Consider the following 23,800-nt stretch of genomic DNA (forward strand, 5'->3'; position numbering starts at 1 on the left):
GGCTCGCTGGGTTAAATGGATTATGTCTTTGGCTGGGATTGACACTTCTACTTTTGGAGCTCACTCTTCCAGAGGTGCTATGGCTTCCAAAGCTTTTTGGACGGGTTCCCGTCTTGAGGACATTCTTAGATCTGCAGATTGGTCTAATGATAATGTTTTTAGAGTCTTTTATTGTAAACCAGTAGATAATGTTTCTTCGAATGTCATTAATTTGCTTTAAACTCGCATAATAGGAGCCTCCGGTCTTGCCATAAAATGTAGATTTTCCTAGTTTTAATGACGGAAAGTCTTAATTTTATTAAAGACACGGAGGCGAGTATTATCCCACCCGGATTGTGGTAACTATTTCTGTTTTATTTTTCCCATCCCTTTAGTGTCAACATCGGCGGTTCAACCGGCTACCTAATCCTTACAGTCATAGTGTGGATGCTCCATCAACATCTTCCGTATATCCTTATCCTCTTCTCAGCCTGGCGGATCACCAGTGTGCAGCTCTCCACCATCAGTTTCCTGGACTTATGAATTTTTGTTCCGAATTGTTATCTTTTATTATGGCTGTTCTCATTCTGGTTTCTATTTTTCCTTTATTTCGTACCAGCTGATTGTCAAGCGCAAGAAAAGAGGGCTGTTCGCAGTCCAGTTACGTCATAATACCCTTACACTTATGTCATTGGTTATTGGTTTATGGACTTCAAATTGTTTCCTATTGGCTCGTGTTCTCTACGCCCATGGGATTTGTAGTTTATTCACTTGCTGCTATTTAAATTAAAGCAAGAAAAGAACGCATAATACTCGCCTCCGTGTCTTTAATAAAATTAAAACTTTCCGTCATTAAAACTAGGAAAATCTACACTTTCCTTCACTAAAGCTAGGAAAATCTGAATTATTGGGTTACTGAGTTGCCATTGGTGCTTCTTCTATTGTGATGTCATTGCTTGTAGTTTTTTGTTTTATTCAGATTTTCTGGGTAATGTAGTTTTCATTTTAATTGGCTGCTGTTTAATAAAGAGCTAGAAAAAAACAGCACGATACTCGCATAGTGTATTTAATAAAATCTAGCCTTTCTGACACAAGAGTTAGGAAAATCTCAATTGTGTAGAAAAGTTAGCTGAATTACGACGACGAGTGCATTTTAAATAAATAGGACTGCTCGCGCAGCGCGGAGGTAGTTTCAGATGGTTACCAGAATTCGTGTTTACGAGCTGTATTTGGTCACGCGACCGCCCGCATAACAGTGTTTTCACTCCTCTCTGGAGTACAGCGCTTTAAAACACGGTTGGGTGTATTTTACGCTTCGTAGACAACCAAATGAAATAAAAAATAAGACCTGGTTGATAGAACGCCCAAATTTGCAGAATTAACACAATTTCCATTGTAAGATGGCGTCCGCATTTGGTGGCTGCAGGGGCGGTATTCCCAAACCGGTTCCGAGCTCTCGTCTTGTCTTTTGAAACGCCCCTTCCACGAGGGTAACAAAGGCCACCATCTTTTAGGAGTTGATTTTAAAACTGAGACCGTCGAATCAATAGTAAACTCGAAGTCGCCAAGATTCCTAAAATTAAACGAACAAGTATAATTTATACTAGTTTCTACAAGAAGAGTCGTAAACAAGCTGTAGTACGCCACGCGTTCGTCACGCAGTGCGATAGAAGCACTCAATTAAAATTGCCCGATAATGAATTAATGTCCTTGCTTTGAGGTTTAAAGAGTAAAATAAACACCTTCCGAGTCATTCGGCTAGGTTTGAGACGTGCCGGTGTTCTGCAGTACACCGGCACTGCGAAATACAGCAAGGCTTCCCTTCCGCCGGGCGGGGCTGTGGCTGCCAATCTCAACACGCCCACCCGGCCTGTGGCTGCGAGCGGCCCAGCCCCGTGCACTGGTCCCGCGGAGAGAGCGCACCATGGCAGATCCGCTGAGACCCCTCTTGCAGAGGAAGTGAGTGCTGCGCGTTATGTCCCGCACCTAGCTGTGTACCATACTCATCCTGCCAGTGTGACAGCAGCTGGGGGTAGACCGGGCACTAGTGTGAGTTATGTCTGTCTCCAGTGCGGAACCCTGCCCTTTAGTGTGCAGCTGCTGCACCGGATCCGCACATTGTAAATACAGACGCAGCACAGAGCCCCCCTAACTTCCTGCAGAAGAGCGCCCTTGACCTGCTCAGTGTAGGCAGATATAGCTTTGCTTTTTTGCCCCCTCGCCCCACTTAGCACACCCATCTGGACTATGTCAGAAACTGTGTCTACTCAACATAGCCTATTTAAAGAAAACGCATTTTGTGTTCGTTTTTGTATATCAACCATTCGTTTGTCTAATTCGGAGTGTTCATGAGAATAACCCTAAAATATGTGTTCAGTAACACATTGTGAAATGAGCACCGGATGTCAATATAACCGCAAAACATAGAGCTTTAAGCGGATGTATCTGTGTGGTCAGTCAATGTTATGCTATTGCCCAGTAGGATAACACATTACAAAAGTGCTTAGAAATCCAGTGTAACTGTCACCCCTGGGATCACCCAACAAGAAGTGAGATACGTGTACAAGACCTGGAGATAACTAATTTGAATGCCGATAGCTCATCATTTAATCCCTCCGCGGTCTATCACGCGTACCATTAGTTATCAAATAGTGAATCCTCCAAATTTTTATAAGTGAATTGTTAAGCCATGGTTCAGAAAGTATACAGCCATAATTCTTACTTCTATTACCCTTATTTTATCCACCCTCCAAAAGAAATAACGCCAGGTTAGACCCCTCAACCCCCTAAATGTGGGTTAAAGAAATAGCACCCCATCCATGGACAGTCATGTGAGCAGGAGCAGGGCTTCATTCTAGGAGCCAGTCTTGGAATGTTGAAGATCCGCCTCAGCCAATCAGATGTAAGGACGGCCAGGCAACTGCCACCAGAAGTCGCAGGTCTCGGTGGTGTTTGGTTTTGGGCCTCGCTGCTTTTGAGGTTGACTACCTGTGAGGATCGTCAACATTTTTTTCTTCTCTTGTGTGAAGATTGTGACCTTGCCCCCCCCCCCTTTTCTTTAATTTTCGATTTTCCTAACGCTTGTACAGTACGGAATCGACAGGTAGCTCGTGCGTTGAAGACGAATTTGGCCTCATGGCGTTGAGATTTTTCACAGGGGGGCTGCTGTCAGACTCCAAAGTCGAGGCCGAGAGGTCAGTATTAATCACTTCTTCGAGGGGCTCCGTTATTCACAAAAGAGACTAAATTCGGATGTTCTTTTTCTACATCAAACACTCCCACCCAATCCACGTGACCTCGGTCCTTTAAGGCAGCTTGGTTTAGAGGTATTGCTCAATTGAGGTTTAAGATGTGGTTTACTTAGCTGCAAAGTTTCCCAGATCCGTGCCTGATGCGCTACTCAAGTCCAGATTTTTTTCTTTTGAACTCTGTGACTTGTAGTTCTGTTTTATAATGGCATAAACAAGACTACAGGTCCCGGAATTCAAAGTGGCATCGGGACACACGGTGAATGTGATCGGATTGGGATCAAAAATAGGCCCGGGCAACGCAAAAAAAGTTCCCACATTTGAGGAGTACAGACTTTAACGAAACATTGCTTGTTTAGTACCAGTGGGCTACTTTTTGGAGAAATGTGTGCATCATTAAGGATTTTTAAATCATGAAGGGTGACTAGCACTGGTGAAGACTGGAAACACTATAGTTGTAAAAACTGAAAACTTACTTTCAGTGTCAACGTTTGGTTGTGAGTATCAATCAATTAATCAATAACATTTATAAAGCGCGCTACTCACCTGTTAGGGTCTCAAGGCGCTAGGGGAGGGGGGTTACTGCTGCTCGAAGAGCCAGGTTTTGAGCTGCCTCCGGAATGCGAGGTGGTCCTGAGGTTGACGGGGAGGGAGTTCCATGTTTTGGCCGCCAGGTAGGAGAAGGATTTCCCACCTGCCGTAGTGCGGCGGATGCGAGGGACGGCGGCGAGTGCGAGGTTGGCAGAGCAAAGTTGACAAGTGGGGGTGTAGAGACTGAGACGACGGTTGAGGTATTCGGGTCCCTTGTTGTGGAGGGCTTTGTGTGCGTGGGTGAGGAGCCTGAAGGTGATCCTTTTGTTGACGGGCAGCCAGTGCAGGTGTCTCAGGTGGGCGGACATGTGGCTGTTGCGGGGTATGTCGAGGATGAGGCGGGCGGAGGCGTTTTGAATTCGCTGAAGACGTTTTTGGAGTTTTGTGGTTGTTCCTGCGTATAGGGTGTTTCCGTAGGCCAGGCGGCTTGTGACGAGGGCGTGGGTCACAGTTTTTCTGGTGTCGGCGGGTATCCAGCGGAAGATCTTTCGGAGCATGCAGAGAGTGAGGAAGCAGGAAGACGATACGGTGTTGGCTTGTTTGGTCATGGTGAGAAGCGGGTCCAGGATGAATCAGAGGTTGCGTGCGTTGTCTGAGGGGGTTAGTGCAGTGCCTAGGGCCGTGGGCCACCAAGAGTTGTCCCAGGTGGACGGGGTGTTTCCGAGGATGAGGACTTCCGTTTTGTCTGAGTTCAGTTTCAGATGGCTGAGTTTCATCCATTCTGCGACGTCTTTCATTCCATCCTGCAGGTTGGTTTTGGCGCTGGTGGGGTCCTTGGTGAGGGAAAGTATCAGCTGAGTGTCGTCGGCGTAGGAGATGATGTTGATGTTGTGTTTGCGTACGATGTCGGCGAGGGGTCTCATGTAGATATTGAAGAGAGTCGGGCTGAGCGAAGAGCCCTGTGGGGCGCCGCAGATGATCTCGGTGGAGTCCGAGCAGAACGGCGGGAGGTAGACTCTTTGGGAGCGGTTGGAGAGGAAAGAGGTGATCCAGTCCAGGGCCTGTCCTTGGATACCGGTGGAGCGGAGGCGGGATATTAGGGTTCGGTGGCAGACAGTGTCGAAGGCAGCCGAGAGGTCGAGGAGGATGAGGGCGACTGTTTCTCCGTTGTCCATCAGAGTTCTGATGTCATCTGTGACTGCGATGAGGGCTCGTCCTCGACCCTGATTATCACATAAATCAGAAATCTTTGATTTTCAGTGGCTCACTCCTTTTTCTTCCCCCTCTTTTACAATACCAGCAGTGAATTAAAATCCATTATTCACTAGAGATATAATAGGAAATATGCCTCCTCTCACTGGAGCCTCAGTCAGCAAATCTGCCTAATAGCTGACACAAGCATGCAGAGACACCTGCATAGCCCTCACAGAGATTAACCACGACTAGCAAAGTCCTAGCATTGGCCTCAGGGTCCTGCCAGGCATCACGTCCTCCCCATTAGTGACACGTTGTAGCATCACTGGTACTGGTAGCCCTGGATGCTTTTGCTTTAATCTCTACAATGCTCAGCAACCTGTCAATCATGCTGTCACCTCACCCTCTCCCATCTCATCACAGGGGAGTGGTGTTGGCAAGAGTCTAACTCACTGTACCTCACCTTATAACAAGGTGAAAGAAGGTTACGAGAAAAGGCTAGAAACTGACAGCTAGAACCTACACATCACTGTGCAGACTCCAACTTTCTGCTTCAGTTCTCGAGGCTGGTAGAAGCAGTGCTCCTGCCCTGAAAGTTTATCCAGTACAGTCAGCTGAAGCACAAAGGCTCCGCCAGCTAAAGGAAAGTAAAGACCTCCTAAATCAAGGTTTTTTTATACATTATTCTTGCATATTAAGTCAACATTTCTGCAGATTAATCGTGGTGTGAGCAAATATGTCATTCCTTCAGCAAATCAGAGCACATTGAAAATACATGTCACCGTGCCTTAACACCCCAGCAGTAACCTAGTTTGTGAATAATTAAATAGCATCCTCTATGCTAATGTCATTTGCAGATGTTCTAATAAACTATGATACCTCAGCAATGAAGTCTAACACGAATGAATAGTTCTCAAAGTACCAGTGGAATTAAAACGAAAGTTTGCAGATTACAACTGGATTGAGGAAGGTTCAACAGGAACAAAACAATAACAGTGCGAAATAACAATGTATTACAGCTTGACTGCTCTGTGAACAGTTTGGGGCGAGGATGTATGCAGGCGTAAAAACACTGAACGAGTGACAGAAAATACACCCATCTTTAACAAGATGGCGTTCTACACAGAATTGTGGCCTTGTAGACAATTGTTAGAAATATATACCACTTTTCATCATATAAAATCCATGTCAAAACCAATCACGTTATATCAGTTTTTGCACATTAATTCATGTATTTAAATGCATACTTTACTCTGTAATGTTGCATAAAAATATAAACCCATAAAAATCTCTAATAATAGTAATCATTAACTATTTGGCCAGTCTTGATTAGACCTTAATAGTCATTGCTTTCTAGCACTTCAAAAACTGAATCACAGATATGTTAGGATGGGATGAAAACTCAGATACTGTACTGTTTTTTACTTCTAGTATTCTAAAAATGTGAAATGCTGCAGACTCACTTTGATGCAATTACTAATTATCATGGTAGATCTTTGATGACCTCGATCCTAATGTTGATGGTGTTTCTTCTACAGTGTGAAAATTGCACCTGGGGCAGTTGTCTGCGTGGAAAGTGAAATCAAGGGAGATGTTACCATAGGTCTGTACACATTTATTTATTTTATACACATACCTCCACATTTCACTCTTTAATCAAAATGTGTACTAGCTTGCAGTTCGATAGTGCTTCTATTTAATAATTTGTTAAATTGGTATTGTAACTGAGCTAAATAAATTGCCCCTGCAGTATGGAGGCCGTTCTCGTTTAAAGAAATGGTTTAAGACTTTGTATGTCTTAGATGTGGCTTCAGTTTCAGTGCCCAAATGTAGCATGGCTTCCTTAGTGGTGTTTCTTGAGCTAAAGCATGCTACAGTCCATTGACAAAGAAGAACAAATACCTCAGAGGTACAAGAGTTCGACCAGAGCATGGGGCGTAGCTTTTGAGGAAGAATGTGAAGGTGAAGGGAGAAACAGCCTTAGTGGTACAAGTAGGTGGGCTTGAACAGCAAAGTGTAACATTTTATCTGCAGAGTCCTATTGGATGGAGGAAGCAGGACTGTGGTTCATGATGTGATAGAGAGTTTGATGGAACAGTGCATTAGTGTGGGGAACGAAGGTTGGGCCAAAAAGAAAGGAGACAAATACTGTCTGAAGTGCACTGCAGTCAAACATGCATCCGCTTCACACCACTGCATAATTTGGATTTGAAGATAATTGTTCAGGGCATTTGAGCACAATATTTTGGCCTGTGCCAAAAATGATGGTATATAAGTAATTCTGTAGGTCCTTGGGTACAGTGTACTCTTGTTGACAGCAAGATATCTGAGATCCATAAGTGACTCCAAACTTTCTATTCATCCTCAGTCGATGACAGAAGTTCTCAATGGAATGTCCCCAAAGATCAAAAATACCATCTGTTCTTAGACTGCCTGAATGATGTTTGAGTGACCTGTTTGGTTTATTAGTGTGGTATGTTTACTAACGGTGATAAATTGCAATTATCTCACATAATTCAGGGTTTTTGTAATCTTCAGTTTCAAACGTCCAATCCATGTGGAAGTGCATTATTTTAGAGATAATATAGAAACTCGGGGTTCCTCACCATTGTTCCTCCTCTTTTTGGGGAGTCTTCCTGTCCATTCTCTTTCTGTTAAAATAAAGAACTACGGATATGTTTAAGAATGAGAAACAAGGTGTCAAGAGATTTTAGCAGTTAATCAGCAATGATAAGCTTTCACAATATGCACATTTATTCACTGTGCTTGTTTGCAGTATTCTGCTCTGATTTATCCGTATGTTAAAAGGAAAATGACCAGAAAATGTAGGAATCAAAGGCTCTTTCAGGGAGGGAGCTAATCTCTCAGAAAATGGACGTGAGACTTTGGATTTTGAAACAGCATGTATCTATAAAATCCAAAACTTTATCAACCCAAAGAAAAGCTTGCATTAAATTGTTGCACATTATGAAATCTTTCATTTATCAACCAGTCAGTAGCATATATTGCTGGTATGCTTTGTGTCAAAGACCCTTTAAATACAGTTCATAAACGATCCTACATACACCAGACTGGCTAATGAAGATATTGCCACAAACTTCAATTAAATGGTGGCTATGCTGTGGGTTAAAGTACCCATTCTTCTTTATCTGGTGGGACAGTCAGGTCACTGGAACAAATTGGAACAAAATTCACAAATGGATCCAGGAGCAGAATGATTCATTATAAATCAACCGTTCTGTTTCATACTAAAATTGAGATACCTGAAGGGGCAAACTTACGTACCCACATGGCAAAGAATTTCATGATGATGCCAGTGTGAGTATATATATTCTTAATAAAAAACAGTAATGCAATGCATTCAGTTGGCTTGGAAGATCTTTTCACTATTTTGATGGAGATCCAAGTCATTTTAATGGTTTCTGATGCTGTAAAACACAGTGGGATTTGATTAGTACGAGACAATAGCTCTGGAGATGAGATCGAGAAATATGTAGGAGTGCATGGAACATTAAGTGACCCATCTAAAAAAAGTTCATGCAAATCTGGGTAGTCACAACCCCAAAATAGGAGCCAATAACGTGTTAAATATGAATGTTTTAGTATCTGTCTGTTGATGAAAGCTTGCTTGATAGTCCTGAATTAGGAAGCACACGAACCACACATTTACTCAGAGAAGACCTTATTGAATTGTGGATAGACTTAGACTCTAATTCAGCTATAGATAAGAATACTTGTAATTGATGGGCATTGCACTCTGCTTCATTTTGTGCTTATTTTACAGTTTACTTGTTTTAAAAATAAAATCATTTTTATTAACTATTTATGATGTGTTCTACCCACATTTTAGTGAATAGATACAGGAAACATTATAATAAAACAGACAAAAAGTTGCTGGTAAGGGAAGGAGGCCCTTGATTATTTTCAGTCTGAGTGGGAAAGTTCTGTTGTCATGGTTAGCAGCGATAGTCTTTACCCTCCATGTTTTCACGTGTGCTGTGTCCTAGCACTAGGGCATCACTTCTCCCTAGTAGGGGCTCGCAGCTCTCTATCCCGGGATAATAGGGTGCAGTAGCGCAGCTACAGGGAATAGGTACACAACAGTGTTACCATAAGTCATAGGTCTGAAATGACAAGACACTGAATACATGCTTGCTACTTCAGTATCAAGTTTAAATCAGTTCATGGATGAAGTAGAATTATCTGCAACTGAATATGAGCAAAACTGAGATCTTGCTAGTTGGAACCAATTCCCTAATACAACGTGCTGATATGTTCACCTGTCCCCCAACTCTGTGGACATACTACTCTCCATTTAGGAATACAAAATACCCAGACAACTGGTTAGAAGAAAACTTTTTCTTGGAACCCTGAGACGAAGTCACAGTGAAACATCATATTCCACCCAAGATGCCTAAAAAACTCACACAGCTAATTTCACCTAAGTTTCAATGGATTCACATGTGTTCAACCCCAGAATGCACTAAGTGAATACCGTTATTCCCTAAATACAAGAAGATAACATGATCCTTCACTCTGAAGCTCAGAATATGGCAGTCCCTCTACTAGCAGGCCTAAAAAGAAGTGACCACTTACCATGTTTTATCAGCAAGAAAAGTCATTCACTGACTTGCTGGGGACAAGGATGGAACTCAAGTGCTTTTGCAGGTATTTAAAATCAAAGAATGGATTTCCACCCAATGTATCACCAGTAAGATAAATACATTAGGATTCATCAGTTTACCACACACTCCAGTAGTATGGCAGACATTTTGTAGACAATTTAAGTGTGATCTGGCTATGCTGCAAGGTCTTAGACTGGGCTACCTTGAGGTCCGTTGGCAGTTCATATCCTAAAGGAAACAAACATAGTACAATAAAAAATAAAGAAAACAATACCACCTCCAGGAGTCCCCTCTCCAATCGTGTAATTAATGATTTGCACTTAAAAGCAAATTTTGCTGTAAGCTGCAATTGGGGGAAAAACACAATTTTTCCTGCCAACAGTACTTTCTTTTCAGTCTTCCTCCCATCTGCCGCCTGTCTACCACCCCACCACCCTCTCTGCCTTCCCTTCCCCCTGAGTCTATGAAGCTGTGATGTCAGGAGCAGCCTGTAATTCCAGTATGATATTGGAAAAGTGGTTAACAAGCTCTTTTACACACTGCTACAGTGTTATAGCAATGAAATACTGGAATTTGAATCCACTTATGTACGCTAATAGCTTTGTATGAGAACCATACATAACATATAGAATTATAAATAAATAACAGTGAAAGCAAATTATGGGTATGTTTTTCACCAAGGTGTTCTGATTGACATGAAATAGACGAGAGCAAAGCAGTGTTGTCTATGCCACACAGAACCCAGAGGTGAAAAGCACCCCCATAAGTTGCTTTTGACCAGTTTATAATTTTGCTATGTATGTCCCCTCACCCATCAAAATCACCTTCTCTGCTTTCAATTGCCACGCACGGGCAGAAGAGTAATGGGGAAGCCATACATAACATGGCCTCTCCTCCCTGTCTCATATTTAAAATAAAAAAAAACTGACCTCCTGTCACCCACCCCTTCACTCTCTATGCCTTCCCTTCCCTCTCCTTCAGAAGCTGTGCTCCCTGCATTCCAGCGCTGCTCTGGCAGGCTCTCACAGAGCCCAACCAGAGTAACTTGGAATTCCTTTATGACATAGCAACAGTGAGTTATGAGATCTATAACCTACAGTTGCTATGTCATAGCAGTGAATTATCAGATTTAAAATCTGACATTCACGCTAATGGTGCTCAGTGTGAGTCATAAGTAACACATATAATTATAGATGGTAACCGTGAATTACAGGGATGTGTTTCACCAAGGGGTTCTGAGTGACATCAAACAGGCAGCGAAAACCCAGAGGTGAAAAACATCAGCTTTGTTCACTTTTTACCCACCTATAATTTTTTGTAATGTAGTGCTCCCAAAATCATCTTCCTCTCCTTTCAACTGATAAACAGGGCCAGAGGAGTAATGAGGGACCATATACAACATTTCCTTTCCTACCAGTCCCAAATGTTAAAATAATGCTTGGCCTCCTCCACCCACCCTCACCACTCTGGACCTTCCTTCCCACACCTGCAGAGGTCTGCTTTCCGGTGCTTTCTGAGAAGCTCTCACAGAGCTCTGGCAGAACATCTTGGTATTCCTTTATGGCACACTAACAGTGGCTAACATGTTTTGTTACCTGTTTTTGCTATGGCATCTGGTGCTCTTGCTAGTGGCTTTTATTGAGAGCCAAACATAACATATCCCATCCTTCCCATGGACGTAGCTAAGTTCCAAACCTCAAGTCCTTCCTATGTTATGTGTTTCTTCAAGGAGAACATCCAAAGTTACCATGGCAGTAGATTTCTGTGGTTAGGGCAGTATTGCTGATCACCCAAGGAGCAGAGTTTGTGGACTTCTTCCATATGTAATGGGCAGGTTCTTAGATTATTTTGCAGAATCTGGTTATGAGACATAGCTAGTTATTACCCATATTCCTGTCTCCTCCTCGCCACATCTACACAGATCTATAGTTTAAGTAACTTCTTGTTTACATAGTCTGTCACTGTTTTCACCCTTTCTACAAATTGTTTTTGTTTTCATCTATAGACTTATGTTCCACCCAAACAATAAAAAATGTACAATCCCTGAAAGGTTTGTCAGAGAACATTAATACAATTTGGACTTTAATAAATAGAAGTTTTGAGGAAAATTACTTATATTTCTTTTGTGGAAGTCCTTGGTAAATTGTGCTGTGCTTCATGTTTTCATAGGTCCTCGGACAGTGGTTCATCCCAAAGCACGAATCATTGCAGAAGCGGGGCCAATTGTGATTGGTGAAGGCAATTTAATAGAGGAGCAAGCCCTTATAATAAACAGGTGAATTGTACTGGCCATACCTGTGCTCGAATGCTGTTCTGTAGGTTAAATATGTCCGCAAAGAAGTACTAGAATCGTATGCTGCTAAATTTTCCTGTGTTTGAGATGCTTTAGAGCTTGAGATACTTGACCAAATCAAGTCAAGTCTGTAATAATTTAAAAAAATGCCTACAAAAAGCAACCTTCATTTCCTTTCTTTTACCAACATAGGGGAGTCTTTCTTCTAAGAGTCTGTATTTTATTCTGCTGATCTTGTTTCTTTTGACTCCTCTACATTTTTCTCCGAGTCCTGGATGCAAATGTTCAAAAGCAGCTGAAGTTCTAAAATGTCATGATATCTTTATTTCTGAAGCCCAAGACATCCTTTTTGTGGGCACAATTTTAAATCTTTGCTATTTAACGTGAGGCTGAAGTCTTTTAGTGCATCAGTGTTATAGTCACAGGTAAGTTTTTAGCTGAATCCAGTTCTCTGAAGCTTGAATGTAATAACTTTTAGCTCAGCATTATTCTGGTGAAAAAAATGTACATGATGATTGTGTTGAGCAGCAGCCTGATAAGATATAATTTGAAGCTTACTCCCGTCTTGATGTAGATTTTCCTCTGCTGAGTAGAGTGACCAGATGTCCTGGATTTTCCCGGACAGTCCCGGTTTTCCGATGACTGTCCAAGTGTCCTAACACTTGTTTGAAAAATACACAGATGTCCTGGTTTGGGGAGAGGGTTGGGTGAACACGCACATTTATCACTGTGAACTGTGTTCACACCGACCCTCTCATGACACCACTGTCACAGTATTGTTTAAAAAACTCTACTGCTGTGCTGCCTGACTATTCAGGCAGCATGGCAGGATTTAAATGGGGGCGAATAAACCCCTGCGGAGCCCATCACCCGAGGCTAGCATACCAAAGCTCCCATTGTAACACACTGATGCATGGCCGAGGGAGTCTTTAATTTCATGCTACAGAGGTGTGTGTTTTGGTAGCATGAAAATTAGACTTCCTTGGCCGTGGTGTGTTCCATAAGGCTGTCCTTGTGTGTGTGTGTGTGTGTGTGTGTGTGTGTGTGTGTGCGTGTGTGCGTGCGTGCGTGCGTCCGTCCGTCCGTGTCCTATGTCAATGGCCGCCCTGGTTTTTTGTTCTGAACAACTGGTCACCCTACTACTAAGTCCTCTCTGCTGAAAGGTAATGTAAGATTCAACATTATTTTTAGTAACAAACAGTTGCATAATACTTTGCGCCTTATAGTACTGCTGAGTATTCCACATGTTCAACTTAAGTGGCATTCCTATTTTAGATTAGTTATTGTAACATGCTGTGCCAGTTTTGCCAACTCTATCTGCATCTGAGATATTTCTGTTCAGCTAGAATAAAGTCGAAGCTTTGTGGTAATGCCATTGCTTTTGTAATAGGCCAGGCTTTTTTCATAATCTCTGAGTTCTACTGAAGTTAATAAACCTACCAACTAATCTACCGTGGTCATTTGGATAGAGTAATGTGGGATGAGGGTTAATGTTGGAGAGACATTTGTTGCACAAATGAATGGCTTGTAGAGAGGCCATTACTGCTGTCATTCTTTGATGGCATGAAAGCTGAATCTGGCGCAGTGCTGGACACTTCATATAGTTAGTTAGTTACCTGAATATTCACAACAATAACCACAGCCATTGTGGATAAGGGTACATTAACATCTTATTATACTTTGAAGATATAGTAATTGAACAAAGGTTGACCCTCAAAGGCTTGCTTCTAGAAATATGAAAAATCCCTTAAAGGCTTTCAGATTTTTTGTATGTGCTGAAAAATAGGTGTTGGACATGCCCTCTCCGTATGACGATTACCCTTTTAGTACATTTTACAGTTACCACTTCAGCAAAATAAATTCTAAAGTCAGCAGTATAGATTAGTAATGGTACATACACAGCACAAACCCAGCAAGGAAGCAGTGGTTCCATGAATAGTTGTTGCAAGATACGATTCATACTTGTTAACTATGAAGCTGGTTAGGTGTAGGTTCCTATCTAGTGAGATTACAGTCCTCTTTGTAGAGGTGAGCCATCACTTTCTTTCTGAAATGCTGAAGGGTTGGGCCATTCTAATGTTGATTGGATGTTGTTCCTGATCCTGTGTATGCAGACTGAGACACCCTGCTTCTGTTCTTTTGGTTCTTGTGTTACTTCAACTTCAGTCTGGTGATGTCCTGGCCTTCTGTTGTCCACCTGAGGTGGTTATTGCATTGACTTGGTGTTGTTTAAGATGGCCTTGTAAGCAGTGCAGCTTGTCTTGAAGATGATGTAGGCTTGGAAAACGGAGACTCTTTAGTTCATCATTGTTGAGGTGATATGATCAAATTCTTTAAGCCCATGATGAGGCACTCAGCAGCTCATTGAAAGCTTTGCAAGGAGGGATGCCAGCGTAGAGTTAGAGAGCCTTTGTGGCACAGGCTTGCCTCTAAACATATGTAAATAATTAGTCTCTCCAAAATTAACTAATGTGGTTACACATACCTCATATCATAGTTTATATAGAATATTCTGGAAACCATAAATTAAACAAAAATGCGTGTTAGACATAAATCAAGGGATATAAATTAATTTGCCTCTATCTAGGTAGGAGAAACCCAAAACATGCAGTGTTGTTCTGAAGTCGGTTTTGGGTAGCAAGGCTTTAACCTTTTCCAAGATGGGTAGCAAAAACCAGACTGTCTTGTTTTTCTTTTTTTTTTTTTTTTAAATCGGAGGTCTCTGTTGAGATTAATCCAAGTGATTATTAAGGGGTTCGGGGGAGGACCTGTTAGGGTCAAGAAATATCACAATACAAACCAAAGAGATGGTGTACTGATGTATAGGAGATGAAAGTGGCCTACACCGGGAAGAGCAGGTGCAAACCGTGTAGGGACCGAGAAGGCAAGACAAGCCTGATGTTAGAAACAGGAGAAGGAGGCAACAACTGTACAGACACACTGGGTTACCAATAGGGTTGTACACAGGTAAGACGATATTTCTCACAGCATTATCAATGCAGATTATTCTTAGTCACAAAATGGGGCAGCCATTGTGATGTATTTGAACCATAGGGCAGACAGTTATTATATTTATATGAACGAGAAAGGCCCCTGTGGGACTGATTTGTGAGGTTCATTGGGAAAGTCAGGAGTGAGTTTCTTGCTGGTCATTTTAATTCTATGAATTAATGATCCAGCTGGGTAGCCGAGCATTGCGTGATGACGTTATCCATTGCAATAAATTGTTTGTCTCTGAATAGGTCTCCCCATTTAGTTACGTTAAGTCTACTGAGTGGGGTGCATGCATTTGCCTCTGTCATAGTAAACAAGAGATGTGACTGTATAGGGATGCTTGGGAACTATAGCAGTGTTTTTTGCCTTCTCCTGTCCCATTCTTGTATTATACATGGTGCAGTGCTTATTTCTGCTGTAGCAAAGGCTGCTTTAGACCAGAGGGTCACATTTAAAGTTAATGCTATTATTTTTTAATAAAAGGCATTTACAGTTTTAAAAAAAATATTCAAAATAGGTTATTAAAATATATTCAAATAAATAATAATTACGTATTTTTATATTTTTGTATCACTAATTTATATGTATTTACATTTTCAGCTATTGTTAATCATTTAATATCATTTTTTTCCCTACGGGGTTTCATTTTAAGCTCTTACCTCAATTATTTATTATTCTTCATAGGAGTGCGTTGCAGTGCCAGTGGATGTCCAGGTGCAGTGCTGGACTTACTACTGTTTCAAAAACATTTTTTTACACTTAAACTCTTAGTTTGTGAATACCGAAAAGTAGTAAACAAATTCAAAAATGTAAGTTACCTTTGTGAATCAGACCCTTGGTGCCCATGAAAAGTGTATGGTGAGCAATAGTGAGAAATAGCTCTAAGGAAATAAGCACCAGTTCATGAATAAGAAATTGGAACAGAAGCACAGACTAGGACGAAAGAAGGGCAAACATTTTTACTAATTGGAGTAAGCATAAGGAACCTAAGAGACGTAGCAAACATGCATAACTAAAACATCAAGGTAAAACTGGAGGGCGAATAAGGCAGGACAAGTTCAAGAATACTAGGAGCTGAAACCAGCCAGGGCAGAAACCGCAAGGAAAATTAGAAACTGCAAGAGAGGAAACCTTAGCAAGGGGCAGAAGAAAAAGAAGCAAGAACAAAGTGTAGAGAGCAGATGGGAACCAAGGGCAGAAACAAAAGGAATAGGAAACAACTGGATCAGAAGCAAACATGAAACCGAAATCAATGGGAAACGGTAGTATAAACAGAAACAAACTAGAAGTTTAGCGAGGGAGCAACTTGGGTGCCTAAAGACAAAAATTGAGTACAGCAAATACAATGCATAGTTTGTGCCCATTTCAGCATGCAACTGACTTTTCAAACTCTGGCAGAAGCAAGTTGCAAATCGGTGCAAAAAGTCAATAAGAGTTCTGGTACATGAAGGTTCAGACATCAAATCACGAAGAAGAAGCTTTAGGCATTGTCATATCATAAGTAATTGAAGGGAGTATCGAGCCTAGGGAGGAGTCGCATGATCGGTGCTGTACAAGATTCGCCACAGGGGTGTTTGTGTGATTATGTTCTCTGAAGTCCTGAAAATGTATATCCAGTGCTGAGGAAGTAACAGCACCACAACAATTGAATAATTGCACAGTGGCTGCCGGCTCTTTGTGACTACCTGGCAGTGCAATGTGGGATCTGTAGTCCATGAAAATTAGTTTTTCCATTGGGACTGAAATAACATGCAAGCAGAAATCGATTGGGGATGTTGGATTAGAGCTGGTGTGATTTCCAGATTACAGTTGTTTGGTGTCTACTATCTCCCACAGGCAGATATATAGAATCTTAACAGTGAGGTTTAACATTGGCTGTCTGCTGATAGAAAAGCTATCCAGGTTTTTGCCAGGCATAGAAGCTTGAATGTGTGGTTACTTGTCGAGGGTGACACGCAGAAGTAATTCTGTCTTCGTTAGTTTGAGTTTTAGTTAGCTGTTAGACACCTTGTCCAGTTCTGGATTAACGATGCAGCATTTAATACACTGATATGTCATGAGGCGAGAAGTTGGGAATAGGATTGTGTGCTGTTCGCATATTGATGGATTCCAGTGATATTCCTGTTTAATAGGGACCTGAAGGTCCATAATAAAGACTGAAGATGATGGTGAAAGGATGGATCCCTCTCAAATGTTACAAGAGTTCAGTTGATTTTGAGGTTCCCACCTGGACAAGTTGTTAATTTGCCTAGCGAGAGGTGATAGATTGCCCAATAACATAAACCTCAGTATTTTCATATCCTTTGGAAACCATGAGCGATTTATCATTGACTTTCTCAAACATAAACATTGCCTTCTACTGCTACCTTCCTTTATTGATCAACTTACTCCACGCACTCTGTACCGACAGCAGTTATTTGTAAGGAAGGTTAATTTATTTTCTATGTGACTGGAAGACTATGACAAATGAAAGTGATGAAGATGGGGCAGGGCAAAGCTGTCAAGTTCCGAAAGAGCACGTCATTGACAATAACTTCTTCAATTTGTCTGCCAGCGCCACAAAGCTAGTTGTAAACATATGTAACCTACTTAAAAAAGGCAGTGAACAGAAGGAATAGAAATACTTGAATAATCTTATCCACTTGCAATTACTCTGGATGGCATCCTATTCTATTAACTTCTTTAATTTATTATTTTAATTTAATATATTATATATTTTAATTAATATTTTGCTATTACAAAAGTGACAAACAAAAGCAAATCTTAAATTAACACTTAAAGAACCCTTGTTGGGAAATTCCTACAGAATGCTGTTTCATAAGCTCTTTACCAAGCAATTTTCTCTATGCACTAGATCAGTGGTCCCCTGGGGGGTCCCCGAAGCCTTCTTAGGGGTACGTGAATGCTTAGAAAATTAAATATTATTAACAGATTAATAACGTGTATATAAATAAAGTGACTAAATGTCCAATTGAACATTTTAAAACACATTGTAAATGTCAAGGAATTTGAAATTGGAGACTAACTATTAAATTAGCATCCTTAGTTTGATTCATGAGAGGAGTGCAGGCACATCAAACAATATAGTATGGACGAAGCACGGCTACAGTTGAATTTAGAAAAGCTCCAACCTTGCTATTAAAATGTTTATTTTCTTTATTTATATTTGTTTTCATGTTAAGAGTGTGTTATCGTTTGTGTAGGTGATTGATGGGATGCTTGTTTTTTGTATTGTTTGTGTATTTGTTTTGCAGCTCAAATCATTGACAATGCTTGGGTCAGGGTTGCCGGCATTCAGTAATGACCCAGCGGGGGGAGGTCCCCTGATTCTAATAATGATTCATTGGGAATCCTCAGGTTCCAATAATGATAAAGTGGGGGTCCAAAGAAGTCAAGAGATTGAGAACTACTGCACTAGGTTATACAAGATATGTATGCCTATTGATGTGGGCCATGGTGATTTGGTACAAAGGCTCTTCCCTTATAGCTGTATTGTAGTGTGACAAACGGAAGGGATACTCTTATAGTTGTGGTCCTCCTAGACATAATTTGTACTCTGCACTTTTGATTCTATCACTTAAAACGCCATGCAAGTTTTAAATAATGTGACTAGACTGTTTCCAAGAAGTGTTGTCACCCCCATTGGAAAAATGTACCGTAGCTCCGTATTAGAATGGAATAAGTGTAAAGCTATTTTTATTCTCTTCTTGTCTGGGCAGCTCTATTGAGATTGCACTTTTACCTGCCAGTTGTCCATAAAATGGAAACAAGTGTATTCCTAGTTGTAAAAGAGCTGCTGCAGTTAAGAGGAACCTCATGTAACCTCAAGTTGAGTTTAAAGTGATAATGATGGCAGACCTCAAGCACATCTGATGCATTTCATTGACTGTTTTGTTGGAGTAGAGATGTTGGCAATTTGCAGGTCTCTTATAGTCTTCCACCTGACTGGATTTGTTTGTTTGAACTAATTTTGCCTTCTGGAAGGATGTGTTGCACAAATTTAGGAACTCCATGATAAAACCCCTTGGTTGGAGTTTTAAATAAAATTCCAGTCCTTCCCCCTTTTTACTGGAACTAGTACGAGTGCTCCCAAAACACATTTTAAATTTTCTTGAGAACAGAAGTGTAGAATTCCTATAGCCCGATGCCCAGGACATATTGTTTGGTGTCAAGGACAACAAGTTTTTTTGTGTTTATCTTGTCCTTGGGACAAGTAGGCCCCAACTACCTGCAGGAATAAAACCTTTGGTTGTCAGATTACAGTGCCACATTATGAAGCTTGGAAGGCAGTTTTCTGCAGTTGAGAGAAAATATTTCTGTCCATATGTCAATGCTGTTCAAACTTGTATTAATGGTTCATTAATGCAAAGCTTTTATTATTAGGGTGACCTCTCTGAATAAATGTTGTAAGCTCGGACTGCAAAGCTGACAGTGTTTCCAGTAAAAAAAAATGTGTATGCTTGTTTGCAAAGTTTAACAATATAAATCTATGATAATGCTCCAAAAATGCTTTCTGAGTATATGCAGATATTTGGAGAAGCTTAAAAGCAAGATTGAGGATCCTTTGCTTTCAAAATAAAATGTTCACAAAAAACACAACTAGAGAAAAACGTTTTGCTAAATTACTGTGAAATTGTAGGTAGCATTTCTTTGAAGAATCATTTAGTGAAATGTTAATGCATGCTAGTATTTCCTAAAAATATTCATCATGGAAAGTCAGTGTAAGCTAGTTTCAACAAGATTATTGTAAACTTGAAAATAAACACACATTGGCAAAGCCACTAGGTCTGAAATTGTGGGTCAGCCTTTTGGTATTGTCAATGTGTGTTTTGTCTTGGCATGGAGTTTGTAGCACTTTATTGTTGTGGGCTCTGCTGGGCCCTCACAACTGTACCAAACATTAGTAAAATGCAAAAATATTTTTTGGTCTCAAAAAGCACTCATTGCCACAGTAGTTGCTTGCAGGGAACAAAACTACTTTGTATGCAGATATGCTACTTGTGAAAGAGAAGATTGTTTTCAGTCACTGTGAAGCCAGCAAACAAATGGATAGAGACATAGAACTTTAATAAAAACAAAAAGTCTTGGTTAAGACCAGACCTAATTAGGGGCCCAATTCTTAAAGTTACACCAAAAGGCCCCTGGTATATGTGTTTGCATTAGTGCAGATTTATGTATTTCACAAATTCACAAGAGTTTGCAGAAGTAGACAAGGAAATTATACTCCTAGAAAGTATTTGTGAACTGTATTTTAGCACGAGCAAGTATCCATGTGTATATTTGCTCATGGGGAAATCTGTTGAACGTTTACAAGTTCACTTCCCCCCCACCCAATCACTTTTTCCCCCATCTCTGGGGGAAGTAAATTTCCAAGTATGGGAAAAGATTACAGAAGAGCTGCCAGAAACCCTTAAAACATGAACGTTGGTAGGTTTGAACAGACTCAAAAGGGGATTCTAACCCTGGAACTATTGCTTACCACTACCTCCAGCCAGTATGTAGCTGTTCAGAAAGGTGTCAAAATAAGGAAATTGCCAGTATTCAGGCCCTACTATAGTATTAACTCTGGCATAATCAAAGAGGCTGTTACCAGAGCTCTAATATACTGAGATTGCTGCAGTAATTTGTCACCACACCCGCTGCTTGAAAAGCTTTATGTACATACAGCATACTTAAGAGTTAGTGAGGTCATATCTTCACAGTTCATTGATTTAGGAACCCTCATAGATAGTTCTGTAGATCCCCTTGAACCTCATATATATATATTTAAAAGGTCTTCATAAACTGAGGCAGAGCTTTAACAATGAAAACTACTCACACAACATCCCTAGCTCATTTAATCGCAATCAAGTTTCCCGCTAAGGGTCCAAAACATTTTCTTGCTTACAAAAGGGATTCCTTTCCTTTTTGTGGGTCAGTTGATGTTAGAACTTTGTTATACTTTCCTTGCATAGAAAGTCTCTCGTTCTACTATGATTATCCAGGTGCAACATGACACTGTTTTTTAGCCTGTGTAGTGCTGTAAATGTTCTCTTTCTTGCCACTTCGAACTGACACTATGACCCACATTCTAAATTGGACATCACTGGTCGGAGCAAACTCCCTTATGTGACTGACGTGGGATCATCACTTGCACCAAGTTACTCCCTCAGTAATTATAAAACCCTGTTCTAGCTGTATTGACAGAGTGAATAATTTGTATCCAGGATTACAAAAATGAAGAGGGAGCATTTTAAAGGATGCCTGTTTTGTCTCTAATGGAACACTGAAGTAAAGTTCTTCATTCCACAGCTGTCACGGCAATCACACCTCCTTTCTAAATCGAGTTCTATCTCTTTGGTCTTTTTTTATACATTTGTATATTCTAGAGAGAAGTGTTCAAATCCATCATTGAGGTGTGTTTCTTATACAGAAGCCCTCCAAACTCTGAGGGTATACCATTCACTGACTTTTTGTTGTTGAACTAAATCTGTTTTTTCAGATCTATTTTTACTAGAGTTCAGAGTTCACCATGGGGAGAGTACAACATTCCTAGCATACTCATTTTATGTAATTAAAATATGAATATTAATCTTATTTCTTACTGAAAATGAGTTCAGTATCCATTAAGGATTGTTTCAAGATTGTGTATGAGTATGCACACAATTTTATTTTTTGCATACTGGCATTCCTCTTTCATTTTGAGGTATTCCTTAATGTTTCTTAGAGGATTTATCTTGTGTTATCCCTTATGTGACAGAGCTCTTGTGGTGGGGAAGGAATATTGGCAGTGGTTTGAATAGGAGAGGTGCCATCACATCAAACAGTTTATGACTTTTAAAGATAGCCCAAGAATAGTATGTTATGAATACTTTAAGGTCAGGTTGACCACTTGCAGCAGGTTTTCCATGTAACAGCAAAGGTTATACATACCTCCTTATTGCCACAGGTCAGCACTGCATTCTTCAAATCTCAAAAGCTGAAATTATCCAAAATTGTCATAAAATGGTTGTTACATTGCTGTATTATTGAAGTAGCACAGTGGAATTGGAGGAACATGTTTTATGTTTTCCCTGTGATGGCTTGCTTCTATCCCTTAAGACTCTCTAGCTAGCTTACATAGTCTGTGTTTATTAACACAGCTCCTGTGATGGAGAAAGAAATGCCTCTTCCCTACTGGGTAGGGCAAAGAAGACATGACTAGGCTAGGGGAGCTTGGGTGGTTGAGAGGACATTTAGAGACCTGCAGTCTGATGTCAAGATTGACTTTGAGGATTCAGATGATTATCTGTGATCATGGTTTCCTTACACCTGCTACAGCACGTGCAGCACATAAATTCAATAGCTAAGGTGAAAGTTGAACATGAAACTTATTTTTTAAAAAATACCTGCAGCAACGAAGACCTACAATGAAGAAAACTGTTGGTGCCTTGCTTGATACTTTGCATCAATATTTCCTGGCTTTTCCATTGTCTCTGCTCTCTTCCTCATTCTCACCACAGGTGTTTAGATGGTATACCCAGTGCACAAAACTCTGCGAAACGTGCCCACCTGTAGAAACAAAACCACAGACACACCCTGCTGAGTCACTTGCATCAGGGAATCTTTTCCATCTCTGTTGACCTTTATCTTAACTCTGTTGCAAAGAATTATATGATGTTATATTTCATGATGAATAAGTTAATGGTTTAGTGAAGAGCAGTGACGAAAAAGCATATAAAAACGATGATTCACCTTCCACACCAACTATGTTCATTCATAGTGGTAATCCCATCAGCAGTCACCTCTCTGCTTTTCTATTGGGTGTACAAAGATGTACATAAAGTCTGCCAAAAATGTAGTGCAAGCTGCCTGATCTCACTTCTTTTGGTGGTGATGACTCCATGAATGTCGGCAATACAAATGATTGTGGACTCTAACAAAAAAGCTTCCTTAACAAAAAGGCTTCCTTATGAGCTGGAAAACACTCATTTTAGGGATGATCGATATATTGGCACTGGCAGTCTGCCTTCCCTTTGGGGTCCAGTTCAAGTGCCCATTTTTGGTGGTGGAAAATCCACAGCCTGACACAGGTATTGGCAGATTTTATTGCTAAATATGTCCCCAAAATAGTTTCTCAGAGGAGAGATGCAACCACTTTACTGGATGAGCTTCCACCACCGCTATGGAGAACTCTAAATATGGTAGATTTCCTAGCACCTCTATGGAAGTAAGTGGATAATTCCCCTCAGTAGTGGATGGCATTTCCACTATTACCTCTAAACAGTGTGTTCACTGCAGTCTGTGCCTCACACTTGTTCCTTCTTGTTTGTTGCTACACCCAGTGGGAAGTCACGATCTGCAGGGTAGATATAGATAATTTTTTGCCGATTACTGAGATAAGAAGAACAATCTATACCCAGTTGTGTGTAGGCAAACACTTTTTATTTGGAGGTGAAATGCCCTTTTGTAAGCAACTGTGAGGGTGTTTACTGAACAAAGATAATCTCTGTCTTCAAGGATCTCAACAGTTATGGGGATAATTACGTGATGCATGATCACTAAATTCATATTACATTTTTAAATATGATTGTAAAAATGGCATTTGTGTGGCAGCATTCTAACCTTTTATTGACTGGACATTTTAGAAAGCATTCAATGCAAGTTTGGTCTTTGCGCCCCTTCTGACCACCATTTTCCAAATAGTCACAAGTTTAACTACAGATTCATAGAATGCATTTTGTTATGCTACACAAAAGAGAGCTGCTTTTTTAAATTGGACCCTCATTACTACTGGCAGCCTTTGAAGGGATACAGGACATCTCAAAACAACTGCTGATAGCACGCTGAAAACCATGAAGCTTCACTTTGGAGGTCAGATGTTACCCTGGAGGGAGCTAGGATGTGAAACATGCTCTCAAAAGCTATTCAGCTAACAAACAGCCGTTGTAGCCTAAGAGACTGGTTCAGACACAGCT

The 23,800-nt window shown here is 40.7% G+C and overlaps 1 protein-coding gene across 1 annotated transcript in view; it reads left to right on the top strand.

The window, feature by feature from the left end:
- Positions 1-1,791: 1,791 nt before the first annotated feature.
- DCTN6 (dynactin subunit 6) overlaps positions 1,792-23,800 on the top strand; it is a 118,328-nt gene continuing 96,319 nt past the window's right edge. The window contains exons 1-3 of the mRNA XM_069237353.1: positions 1,792-1,938; positions 6,491-6,555; positions 11,747-11,852. Coding sequence (XP_069093454.1) covers positions 1,904-1,938; positions 6,491-6,555; positions 11,747-11,852 — 206 coding nt within the window. The 5' untranslated portion in view covers positions 1,792-1,903. The remainder of the gene's footprint in view (positions 1,939-6,490; positions 6,556-11,746; positions 11,853-23,800) is intronic.

This window comes from Pleurodeles waltl, chromosome 1_2 (genome assembly GCF_031143425.1).
Source record: "Pleurodeles waltl isolate 20211129_DDA chromosome 1_2, aPleWal1.hap1.20221129, whole genome shotgun sequence".
Lineage (NCBI taxonomy): Eukaryota > Metazoa > Chordata > Amphibia > Caudata > Salamandridae > Pleurodeles > Pleurodeles waltl.